Source organism: Oculina patagonica, unplaced genomic scaffold (genome assembly GCF_052425735.1).
Source record: "Oculina patagonica isolate OP01 unplaced genomic scaffold, crgOcupat unplaced10, whole genome shotgun sequence".
In the NCBI taxonomy this organism is placed as follows: Eukaryota; Metazoa; Cnidaria; class Anthozoa; order Scleractinia; family Oculinidae; genus Oculina; species Oculina patagonica.
The window spans coordinates 72,446-85,717 of NW_027556973.1; the positions used below are offsets into that span (position 1 = coordinate 72,446).

The following is a 13,272-nucleotide window of genomic DNA, read 5'->3' on the forward strand; positions in this document are numbered from 1 at the left end:
CAGAAGAAACTAATTATAAACAACGTATTTTGCCTCCACTACATAACAAACAAGTACACAGCTTAAGGATTTAGGAAGGCGGCCTGGAAAGAACCAACCCAAACCCATACATTTCCCTACACTATTTTACAATGTTTACATAGAAGTAGAACACATTCAAAACTCTAGTTACCGTGGAACACATCTATAGTCAATTTTCCTTATCCATATTAAACTTAATTAAATGACTGGCATTACATATAGTCGCTACGACATCAACTGGACAAGGCGATAGGACGCCAGTTAGGCGAAATTTACAACGAAAATCCACGCCTTGACCTACATCTCCCAGTAAGCTCTCAGGCTTAGTGCCAGTTAGGCTGCCAGTTAGGCTAGGGAGCAACTCTTAATCACAGGCTTAGAGCAAGTTAGGCTGGAGAACCACAACTCCGATAAAACAAGAATCTAGGATCTGTCACAAATCTCATATGTTCTAACGACGTGGACGAAAACGTGAAGTAAAGGCCAGTTAGGCGGAATAAACAAACAAGAAAAGTATTTCAAACTTAAGTTTATGATAATAGATTATTGAAAAGCATACCGTTAAAGCATTGAAAATGAAAAACAAACGAAAAAAACCTAAGGCGTACAGAGCTGAGCAACCGCTTACAAAACAAATACGGTTAGACGGAGGCCAGAAAAAACCTGGCACAAAAAACCCCAGTGGGGAAAAATGCCAGGAAATCTGGGTAGGAACCATGGCTCAAGCTCCAAGCCAATCCTACGTGGCTTTACAAAATGAAATAAAAATAAACGTAAACTGCAGACCAAGAACGCGGTTGGTTCTAAGGCCTAAATGACAGCACGTGCTATACCCTTCCTTATAAAGCCCTACGTCATTACTCATGATCCCACAGCCTGGAGCCCAGGTCTAGTTAACAAATTGACCACATTTTTCCATGGTCTACACTCTTATAGACCGTGATAGAAATGACGTCAGAAAATGTTCAAAACTCAAGTGGAACCACGAGCCGTTAGGCGAGTGGTTTCACTGCAAAGTTTTGGACATTTTAAAGATTTGTTTTATACCATAACAAACTCGAACAAGTATTTATCAAAAGCGATGCCTGACCGTGAAGAAACTTTGCCGGGGGACGTAAAGATTTCCGACACGTAAAAACGACAATGACACAAAAGAAGATGAACAAGAATTCAAAGAATAAAAATTTTAATCACCTTTTCCTCTCTCGTTGAGTGTGTGCCTATCACTTGAAGCGAGCGAGATTATTTTTCTTTCTGAAGATCTTGTTAGCGCTCGTTCACTGAACATCGACAGTCCGCTCAGTTCTTCTTAGTTAGACCAAAAATTCAAAAGCCTGGTCAATTTTCTTTCGACAGTTCACTTAAGTAGAAGTCCAATCCTGAGTTCCAAAAACAAATGCGTACTTGATTCAAACAAAACACGATGAAATTCGCTTTCATTCATTGAGACCAAACTTACACAGTTTAGCCCGCGCGTGTGCGTGGCGTGATCTGACGTCACTTTCATGGTCTATACTCTCATCGACCATAACTTTGGACAAATCAGCGCGCGAGAATTCTCTCGGTTATGGTATAATTGTATCTCGTGCCGACAAAATAGTTATTTCAGCCTCCTTCGCGAGCTCATTCGTCAGAAATAACATATAGTACCAGTTAATAAACTACAGTAGCTACAAACCTATTCTCTACAAACAGCTGCTAGGGCTACACAGCGTGTATAAACAATAGTAAATAAACAACTCATACGTATACTGAAGTAGAATGATATCACACTGTAAATCAATTACGAAAAAATGAATATGAAAGTGCGGAGCTATTTCTCAAGTTTACATAAACCGGTAAGAGCACGACCAAACGGTAACTAAACAAGCTTTACATCTCAAACTGCCAGTTAGGCTGGGGAGTCCACAACTTTGGACCAAAATACCCCACATACAAAAGCGCCATGCCAGGTAGGCTAACAAACTTGCAAGGCAAACGAACTGGGGAGTACACTACATTTGACCAAGATGCCCTTTATACAAATAATTAGGCAGTAAGGCAAAAAAAGTGCAAGGCAAACAAGCTTTGAGTACAACTGCCAGTTAGTCTGAGGGGCCCACTTCTTTGGACTTAAATCCCGTAAATACAAACTTGTAGAGCCAGTAAGGCAAATATAGTTGCAAGTTAAACAAGCTTTGTGTACAACTGCCAGTTAGTCTGAGGGGCCCACTTCTTTGGACTTAAATCCCGTAAATGCAAACTTGTAGAGCCAGTAAGGCAAATATAGTTGCAAGTTAAACAAACTCTAATTTGCGAAAACTGCCAGATGGGCTGAGCAGTCCACAACTTTGGACCAAAACCAAGAACCTACTCACACAAAACAAAAAGTACAAAACAATTAGTACCAGGTAGGTTAAAAAACTACAGGAGGAACAAACTTTCACTACTAACAGCCGGTAAGGCTGTTAGTAAGGCATAAACCGCAATAGTAAGGCATAAACCGCAATAAGTAAACAACTCATACTGAAGTGTCAAAACATAACACTGTGATACAATTACGGCGGAAAAATACAAACTATGTCATCCCTGTAACAACAGCCCGAGTATTAAAGAATACAAGTACAAATAAATAAACTAACGGAGCTGAGTAACCGCATACAATACAACGCGATTAGCACGGAGGCCAGAATAAACCTGCCATAAAGAGGCCGGAAATCTGGGTAGGAGCCATGGCTCATGCTCCAACGATTGGTAGCCCATCCTACGGAGGCTTAACAAGTAAAATCAAGGCTAGCCAGCAACAAGGCGGAAGAAAATATGAGAAACTAAAAACAAAAAAAATTAACGGAGCCCTGAACACGGTTGGTTCAGAGGCCTAGATGACTATCACGTGTTAAACTCCCCTTATATACCCCTGGCTAACCCCCATAATGCACCGGCTGGGGCCCAGGCCGTGTTGTGTCCCGTGCCGGCAAAATAGTTGTTTCAGCCTTCTTCGCAAGCTCATTCGTCAGAAACAACATTTTGTTGCTGTTAAAATTTCTGCTTTATTTCTTCCATAAAATAAAGTCACGAACTTTTTCAAGTGATTTCAAGAACAGTACTTTAAAATAAGTTTTAGTCCGAGAGCATGATAATAAAGTGACCATAAGGTTTCCATAGTTTAAACTTGTTATAGTTGCAGTACAATTTATACAACGTTTTGTTGCCGTAAAAATGTATGCCTTCGTCTTTGTGTCGATAAAACATGTGTTCGTCAGTTTTGTCTGAGAGCCCGCTTAATACAGACACCCCGATAATACGGACACTTTGACGTGTCCCCTTGGTGTATTTTCTTTATCACTCGAATATCACAAGTGACCTTAAGTAACCTTCCTTCTCGTAGCTTATTTCTGGCTTACAACTGATACGCGGTAATTTAAAGAATTCTAATTTTAAGAATTTTCATTGCCAGAAACCATTTATTTGTGAAAGCTTCTGCAGCTCTTTCAATTTGGGCACATGACGGACTTTACCTTGAGCTTGATTTCAACAATATAATGCTACTATTTTGGCGTTTGAGATTTGAAATTCCAGTCGGTAGTCTAGCTACAGTACAGCAGTACGTGCACAAACAATCCGTCACGTTTAGTCCTTCAGCAATCCTGTTGATGAAAAAAGAACGTTTCGCTGAAACGTATAATGCGTGTCTCAAACTCGAAACCGAGAAAAATAAAAACAAGGAAATAGCTACAGGTCTCACGTACTCTGCCAACAAGAGAGTTAAAAAAAGAAAAACTGCATGAATGGTTGAAGAAAGTAATCAAGGAACAAGAAATCAAATAAGAAAGCCAAGGGAGCTTTCTATTGAAATGCCGTTCCTTTGTGCATAATTCTAAGCGTGTCACCAGGATAACGGTTTTAATGCTAACGCAAAGAATGGTACAGCTACAGAATAGCAATATGCACGCAAGTACACATACGATCTGTCACGATTTCGTCCTTCATTACTTCTATTGATAACGGAAGGTTTCGCTGAAACCTATAATTGATATGCGTGCCAAAATCGAAACCGAGAAAAACAAAAAACAAAAAACAAAAAAACAAGGAAATAGCTTCACGTCACACGTACCCTGTTGACTGTAAAGGTGGAAGAAAGCCATCTAGGAACAAGAAATCAAGGAAGAAAACAAAGAAAACTTTCTATTGAAATGCCATTCCTTTCCGCATTCTTTGCTTGTCTCCTCGGATAATTTCACCTATTTAATAGTTCTTCGCACATAACCCCTCTCCATCTCCCACATTCCACGCTCCTTTTTGGTTTGTTATAACTACTTTGGTGTTTCCCTTTGTAAAATGAATATTTTGATGTCACTTTTTTGTTCAATATAGAACGTTACTTTTTACATCGCCGCACATGTACAGCCAGTTTCGCTCGGTTCAGGCTGCAAATGTTTGTAATAGTCGACTTGAAAAATATGCCGGTAACTTTGTTCTTTCTGGCAATGCAAATGTTCGTTCAATTTGAAGTAAGTTTCTTCTTTATTAGTTTGTGAAAAAAGGAACTCTTCGAAGAACAAACGCACAGAAAGGGTGATCATAATGATCATAAAGAAAATAAATGCTGTTTTGATGTCTGATTTAGCATCTTTGGCAAGTCTTTGATTTGTTGCTCCATAACAATTTTTAGACTATTATGAGGTCTTCTATGGACAAAACTGACCCACCTCAGACCAAAGGAAGGACAGTTTCAGCAAAATTAAAAACTGGAGAAATTGGTCTGTCGTCAATATAGTTAACGGCTGTGGCGTTAATAAGTTTTCAATAGTTTTAAAATACTTATTTGTTGTTTTCAAAACGAAGATTCGTTAAAATTCTAAACGAGACTATAAAAAATATAACTGAAAAATTTGTACAAAATTAGCTATAAGATTAAAGGGAAGTTTACTTTTTAATGATCTTTGACATGAGTATTTACTTTTGTCGACGGGCTACTTTTCTGAGTAAAACAGGACGTGTCTTCTCGGTGGCATCAGTCAAGGGATTACGTTAGATGAATGGAACACCGTTTTTTTTTTCAGCGTTACTACGATTAGTAGAGAAGCATTTATTTCCTAAGTCGTCGGAACTTTTCCATGCTTAAAGTACCAATTTCTTTCTTCAAATTAGTCATGCATTTGCTCTTTTCTTGTTCATTAACTTTTACTGTGAGGTTTTGTTCGATTTCTAGCACATATTCTGGATTTGCACTTTGTCGCTGGCATGCCGAGTTTTAGTTTCCTGTTGAGTTGATGAGGAAATACCTTTGCTTCAGAGCAACAAGAATAAACTGCCAATCTTGGATAGATAATTTAATTGACATGCGCTATTTTTTGCTTGAATTTTCACATGTAATCAAGGCTATATAAACCATCGTGGATTCTTCACAAATCAGACCAAGTTTGCCTGAAGTGCAAGTGTGTGGAGTTAAGCAGTACCAAGAACACGAGCCATGGTAAGTCACTGACACTTAACGTATTTTATATGAGTGTAACAGTTTTAAGGAAAAACTTTACGGATTTACAGGGATACTGTTAAGTTTTACATCTTTTATGTGCTATTTTTCAACCGATTACGATTGAAGTCATAAGATCGGACATTTGTGATGAAATTCTTGCCTTGCAGCTTTTGACTCAAATAAGCCAGCAAAATTTCATGTCATATTAGATGTTTAAATATGCAATACTAAGTTTTTATTACTTTAATATAAAGTAATTTATGTGAGATCTTTAGTTAGCTTCTCACTTACATATTTGTGATATTATTTTTCTTTTTGCTTCTATAGGCATTTTCGCCCGTTTTCACAGCCTTTCTCATCGTGGCCTGCATCAGTCCGATGAGAGCTTCTGTGGTGAGTTGTTTTTCCCAGTTTCGATTTGTCGAAAAGGAAATGTGATCTTCTTGACTTTTCAGTGGGTTATTACTGCTGAAGCAAAGTTCTGTCCTTGTCGTAAATAAAAAGTAAAGATGCTTTTGTTGGCAGCATTTTGTCACTGTATCCAGGCACCGCTATCAGGACAGAGGACACGCTGAATTGTCCCCCCCCCCCCGGCTTAGATCCAATCGCAGACTTGCATTTATATACTCATTTTTTTTTCTCCACCGACAGGTTCGAACCTCTGACTCTGAGTTGAGAGAAACCACTGAGGTTTTTAACCTGCATATTACTGAAAGAGGAACAAACTTTGTTGAGCGAGTAGAGATTGACGAGAGCAACGACATTGAGTACTTTACAGTACCAGCTCACAATGACGTGCTTGGTGCAGACTATCTGTATGACTTTAGGATGGTGAGTGTTCTTTAGAAAAGCAGACTGAAGAAATAATCTTAAAAATAAGGACAACACTTTTTTATTCCGTAAGATATAGGGTTTCCCCAAAAAGTTTTTTTTTTAATAAAACGTTTAACAAAACCTTTCACTAACATGTATTTTAAGGACCGGTCATTAAATAAAGCCTGGAGGCGGGGGGGGGGGGGGGTGGGGGGGGGTCGTTCGGTCGGAGAAATTTTATATAACCAAGCCCAAGCAGCTGCTACAATTTCATGCACCCCCCTAAGGACCCCATGATTCTATGAACACCCGCTTCCCCGTTGTCTCTTTACAAACTGTCTTAAAGTCCATATTTCTTATTTGTTAATCCACCTAACCAGTGACCGTTCGTCACATACCTGCGTATAAATCCTGCAGACAAGTTTAGACAAAAATGTATGGAAACACTGTTCAGTTCCACTGTTTAGTCCCAACCCAAATAATGAGAAATTTGTACAGACATTTTTTTTAAAAAAGGTACCAATCAGACTACCAGTTATCAGACACCCAGTTCCTATCGAGCTTTGATATTCTATCAGTTCAGTTTCTACGAGCCAATTCAGAAAAGCTCGAGCTCGCAGTTTAACGATTTTTGAACAGATCAAACAGTTATTTTAATTTATAAGCTGTTTTCAAGCTGTTCTTGAGTATACCGCTCAGTACTTTTCTTGTTCGTTAATTCTTATTTTTGATTGTCTTTTATGTTTCACAGAACATTACACTGACTCGATTTAAAGAAGATGAGGAGAATCGCGGTTTGTGTTTTCTTACCCCTCTTCCATCGGCACTGCCGAAACCAAGTCTCCTAAAAATGGGACTACGAGAGGTGAGAGTACATTTTGGTGCAAGCCTATTACGTTTCTTTGAAGTACAGTGGAACCTCGATTTAACGAACCTCTATATAACGAGGTCCTCGGTTTATAGAACGAACGATATTCTTCAGCCCGTCCAAAGCTACCGAGTAAAATGTATGGAACAGGACCCCGATATAACGAACCTCGATAAAACGAAACTGATCCTCGTTATAACGAACACAATCCATTTGGGAGCCCAAACGTAAAATGCACCTCGATATAACGAATAAATGTCACCACGCGACAAAAGATGCATGCGAAACAGACCAACAAGGATGAAAATCCTTTAATCCTGTAACAAGAGAACAAGTTCAAATACATATGTCCAAATTTATGTGCATATATTATACACTATAAATGTTATTTTCAGAAATAGATAATATCCGGAAATGCTGGGTACGTAGTGCAACGTAACAGCGTTAAAAACTGATTAACTATACCTCGATATAACGAACATTTGAATTGTTTTTCCGCCAATTCGTTATATCAAGGTTTTCGATATAACGAACCCTCGATATAACAAACAAATTTCATCAGTCCCTTGGCACTTCGGGCGACGTTCCACTGTCACGATTCAGGATATCTTTACTGAAATACGATATACTGAGTGAATCCAGTGAAGTTGAAAAATATTGGAGTGAAACGCTCAAGTTTTCTCTTGCACATGCATGATTAAGCGAGCTGCGCAGTTCAAGTCTAGTTCTAAAGTGTGAACAAGATTTTGTGATAGGCCATACAATGATTGAGTTTGCAGGTTATCCTTAGCCAGAAATATTTTCTTAAAGGTGAAAAGTCCTGGTTGTGAAATAAATGATACTCGTTAATTTTATAAGGGGAGGTAACTCAAGATAAAAATAAGGCATTAATCATTAAACTGCATGAATATTCTGTTTTTCAGGTGACAGCCCTTCCCGGTAACCAACAGATCAAAGCAATTGCTCACAAGTGGAAAGTATATGGGAAAGTCGATAAAACCACACTTAGGGGGGAAGTGAGAGATTTTTGTGCCCAGTACCCAGTCTACCGCCTTATGGAGTACACACCTGACTCATTTGCCATTGAGCGACCAGGAGGTTAGTAGTTATGGTAGCTTTGTTTTATTTTTGCTCGTCTGTCAGTAAATATAATAACATACAACAGTATAAATAAATTAGCGAAAATCACATATTTTTGATTACACGCATAGGGCAATCTGAGGATGAAGCTGCAGTATGTATTCATTATCATTTAATTAACGATTCTTTTTAAAATTTTAATATTGATTTTATTTTTTAACTCACACAGAAAGAACCAAACGCCAATTAAATTTCGATGAATTAGAAGTGTGTGGTACTGGCCATCCTGGATGTAATTATAAAAAATGGAAACTGAGGTGTAAATTCACAATTCATTCCTGCGTATTTTACGTGAGGTGCTGGCCAAACAATGTAGCAAAAAGGTACGAATGTGCCAAGCATCCGGTACACGAGTCTGGCAGGGTGATGTGCTGTGATGCTACGTGCCCCCAGTAACAAATCCTGCCGATCACGATACCCAGATTTACCTTTGTTATTTAATTTTTTCAGAAATTTTAAAATATCAGTAAAGATTCATTTGATCAGTTTACCTAAAAAACTACAAATGTATTAGAACTGGATGACAATCACTTCAAATTAAACGTAGAAAGATGACAGTAACGAACGCGAACCTAATTGTGCCTTAATTTTAAAAACATCAATGTAATGAAGTACTAGTACTATTGTTCATGATGCAAATAAAAATTTTCTTTGATTTTATTTGACGCGAACGTAATTGTAGCCTAATTTTAAAAGCCTGTCAATGTAACGAACGATTGTTTGTAGTGCAAATAAACGCTTTTTATGATTTTATTTAACGACTGTTAAGTGTATCTATGATACCTGCGAAGTTAATAAAGAACCCTAGTCAGCCATGCTTTTGCTTTAGCTTTTATGCGAGAGTTTCGGTACTATATTTACGTACGCTGAGCGTGTCTGAAAAAGACCACAGTGAAACTGCTAAAGGTAATTAAACAGACCCTCAGTAACACAACTTACAACAATGCAATAAGATTTCTCTTCGCCATACAGTCTTCCTAACTTTAATGGCATCGAAAATGACGGAGGCTGAAATTAGGGACCATGCATTCTTTATGCCAGGGGGTGGGCCGGCAAGATCTATCTTCAAGCAAAACAAAAGTTGTTGACCCCCTTCTAAGGAAAAGAAGAAAGGTCACGACCCCTCTACAGCAATGTGAAAAATAGATATCCCCCCCTCCCCCCTCTTCCCATGCCTGCAAAAAAAAATCTACACACACACAGAAACACTGCCTATTTAACAACTACAGTCGAAGCTCTCTTAACGGACACTCTCGTAAGCGGACAGCTCTACTTACGGCCGCCTTATCTAAAACCCCGTTTTTACTCCCATACAAACTCTGCATTTTTACATTCTCGTAAGCGGACATTCCCGTAAGCGGCCGCGGACACTTTCAGAGATTACGAATTAGACTTTTTCTTTGTTTTTACGCTCCCGTAAGCGGACACCCCAAAGAAAATCCTATAAAAAACTTCTGTATCTTGTTTTTATCAATCAACTTCACATTGCCGTTCGTAACAATGATTTTACAGTAATAACAGTACCATATTTTAGTGTTTGTTTTATCGTCATTCACGTCCGCCCGGTTATTGTTAGCTGGGCAAACTCCCGAAGTGGCCATCTATCCCCTACACCTCTAGTGGCCGCTTTAATACAAGAACCCGATTCTCGTAAGCGGCCAGCTCCAGTTACGGACACTTTTTTCACGTCCCGAGGGTGTCCGCTTACGAGAGCTTCGACTGTATTGAGATTAAATAATAATAAAAGATTGATTTTTAACTCATTTATTCCCGTCGATGATTGCAAATTTCCTGTGCAAGTTGCTCGCAGGTAAATAGCAAAGGATATCCCGAGTTTGAGTAGCCAGTCAGAGGGTACCAACAACGCTTTAATTCACTTGCAATCAGTGAGAACAAAAATACATTTATTGTTTTCTAAAAAAATCACCATGGAAAAAGAACTAGTGCAAGATCATATGCTTCATCTTACTACAGAGGACAAAGAATCTTCACAAAAAGGACACATTGAAAAATGGCAGCAGAGACAACAGAAAAGTTTCGAAAAATACAACTGTGACACTCCTTGAGCTTGTCGCATTGGTGAATTCCAGAAGCTAAAAATCCAAGAGCTGTATATATATCTAACTCACTTTAATCTTCTGTTGAAAGACAAGAGAGATGGTTAAGTTTGAAGGGTCGTTGCACGTGTCTAAATAAACAGAAAGAAGCGCTCTACACATAGTCCCTAGGCAAGACCCAGAAATGTTATCAGACAATGAATCTAGTGATTCTGGTGAAGATAACGAATGAAAACGTTGTTGTGCATTTAATACAGTAGTGCAGAGTACTCAGAGAGCGAGAACTATGCTGAGGAGAACAATGCAAAGGAAAATCTAGTACCAGCTTAACCGTTAATTACCTCGCTAAAGTCAATCTGGACGTAATATTGAAACATCATTTTGTGATACCTTGACCATTTAATGTATGAACTATTACGTTTCAGAGACTCTCGACATTTTCCATTATTAGAAAGCAACAATGAAATTACATGTATTTATCAAAAATAATAAAACAAAAATACACATAAAAACAGATAGCCCCCCCTCTTTGTATGCAGATTTCCTGATGACCCCCCCCCCCCTCTGAGTGTCCTGGATTTATCATGACCCACCCCCTATTCTTGCCGGCCCACCCCCTGGCATAAATAATGAATGCTCCCTTAGTAAAACCCTTCATTTCCTTTTTCTATAGTTATTTATACTCGTCTGAGTACCCAAAAAAACTTGGAACTGTTATTGGGATATTGCCCATTTCTTTAAAAAATGCGGCAAATTGCAGAACTTTGCGATCTTCTTTAAAATCTTAAAAAGATCATAATCACTGATAATCTATTGACCTTTATAATCAGATAGCTTTTCTCGTCGGAAATGGAAATGGAAATCCTATTCTCATAAATGACTCGAGAAAAATGACTCCATAGGCTTGCGGGGTGGGGGTGAGGGCGGAGAGAAATCAACCTAATTCCCAGGGCTTTCCCCTTCCGACCCGTTCCAAGGGAAAAGCCCTGGGAACGAGTTTGGGGAGAAACTAACCCGGAAATTGGTGTCCATCTACTTATTTCTTTTACTTTAAACTCTTATTTTAAAACTTCATTAAATCTTCAATATTTCGGATTTCTCTAAATTTTACAAATCATTTGATAAAAACTATTTCCTCCGAAACATCCCCCCCAAATCATCCCCAAATTAACTCCCGGAGTCTCCCGGAGGCATGTTTCTTTCTGTCCCAGGCCCTTCTTGGCCCGCTTCGCTCGTCATTTTTGTTTTTGCGTCAGCAAACGTGACGTCATCGTTATAGGTATCATATCCATTGTAGTTTAAGTTACGTTTTTTTAGCGAGGGAAAAACCTGTAAATTCCTGTAGCTAATGACGAAAACGGTTTATAGAAATCATTATCAGAAAATGATTTATAGGAATCTTACTTTTGCAGTGTCGGAAATCGTGTGTTAACATAATCAAAACTCTTTTAACGCGCCTTAGTTGACCAGATAGGGATAGGCATCGAATCTGTCATCGTTAGTAACTGTAGCCAATCGAAGAAAGCCTTGTACGATTTATAGTTTGATCTTTTGCTCTAGAAACAAAGTGAGAGTTAGCCTGCGAACATATTTGTTGCGGGCCCAAGAGAGGCCCGCAACCCTAATCTTGACAGTGACCAGCGGATTGCGTATTACGCGTGCGCGCCACGTTTATAAAGGCTATCTGCAAACCGGAAGTTGAAAATTTTGTTCTTCCACTAAGAACGATCGGAATGCAAAAAATGTGTCAATCACGACAGTTTGTCGTAACACCGGAAGAGAAAAATCTTGTCTCCAAGAGCGATAAGAATGCGAAAAATCAACAGTTTGTCACATTAGATCGAGGCTTCTGTCTTGCAGACATTACGTTTTGCAGACGTTGTTTTATAGGTGTTGCTTTTGAGAAGATCTGCTGTGATTGTATCACAGATAAACTACGGCAAAGCGAATGATTCCAACAACGGTTATTCTCGAGAAATTCCTTATAACACTGACAACAAAGCGAGTTTGCCGACGGAGGAAAATCACATCTCAATTCACACCGCGTGCTAGACTACACTTCGCAAAACTGTCAATCAAAAAAACAACTATGATTGGTTCGCGGCAATAGGAAACGATAAAAAACATTCGTGACTTAAGCGTGACGCGTTACTCGACCTTACTCGGAATAATTTTCTTTTGTCCAGTGATTTATCGACACTGTCTGAAAAATTTTCGTGACCTGTTGAAAAAATTGCCGTGAAATGAGGTGACTTAAGTTATTTCTTCTTCCATCATGAACGGTTACAATGCGAAAGGATCCGAAAATGTGTTGTTCAAACAGGAAGTTAACTGCATCGAGGCCCGCACTTTCTAACCTGTGGTTACCACTAGTTTAAAACTTCTATCGTAAGTGAGTGATTTTTAGCGCGAGTTTATCGGGAAAAACCATTGCATTGTCAGGCAATCATCTAATTCCCAACAGCAGTTCTCAGAAAAGAGCAAATTTTGTAAAAAAAAAAAAAAAAGCCCGTTCTTCAACCATTTGAGAAATGCAGAACAACCCGTGGACAGTCTTACGTACCTCATTGTTACTTATTTTTGCGGGACTTAATTTTCGCGATTTTCGTGATTTTAAAAAAATCGCAAAATTTAAGACCCGCGAAAAAAGGTTCTCGCGAAAAATAACGACGCGAAATTCGATACCCTTCTATATAATTCGTTATGAATATTCAACGTTGCCGTCAGTTTACTATTTAATTTAATACCTTGGTACAGTCGTCAAACTAGCTCTACTTTGTTGCAAAGGAACATGTTAAACTGTTTTTAAAGTTTTTGTTTTGTTATATGGTTTTGTTCAATGTCATTGGAAACTTTTGCAGTGGAAAATTTAAACAAAGGATGGTAATCCTGTGCGCATATAACACACTACGTGA

The 13,272-nt window shown here is 38.6% G+C and overlaps 1 protein-coding gene across 1 annotated transcript; it reads left to right on the plus strand.

Moving 5' to 3' along the window:
• Positions 1-2,732: 2,732 nt before the first annotated feature.
• LOC144639505 (uncharacterized) lies at positions 2,733-8,696 on the plus strand. Its single transcript, XM_078498801.1, has 6 exons — positions 2,733-2,864; positions 5,807-5,872; positions 6,131-6,310; positions 7,044-7,157; positions 8,084-8,258; positions 8,470-8,696. The coding sequence occupies exons 1-6, from the start codon at positions 2,733-2,735 to the stop codon at positions 8,694-8,696; spliced, it is 894 nt and encodes a 297-aa protein (XP_078354927.1).
• Positions 8,697-13,272: the final 4,576 nt, after the last annotated feature.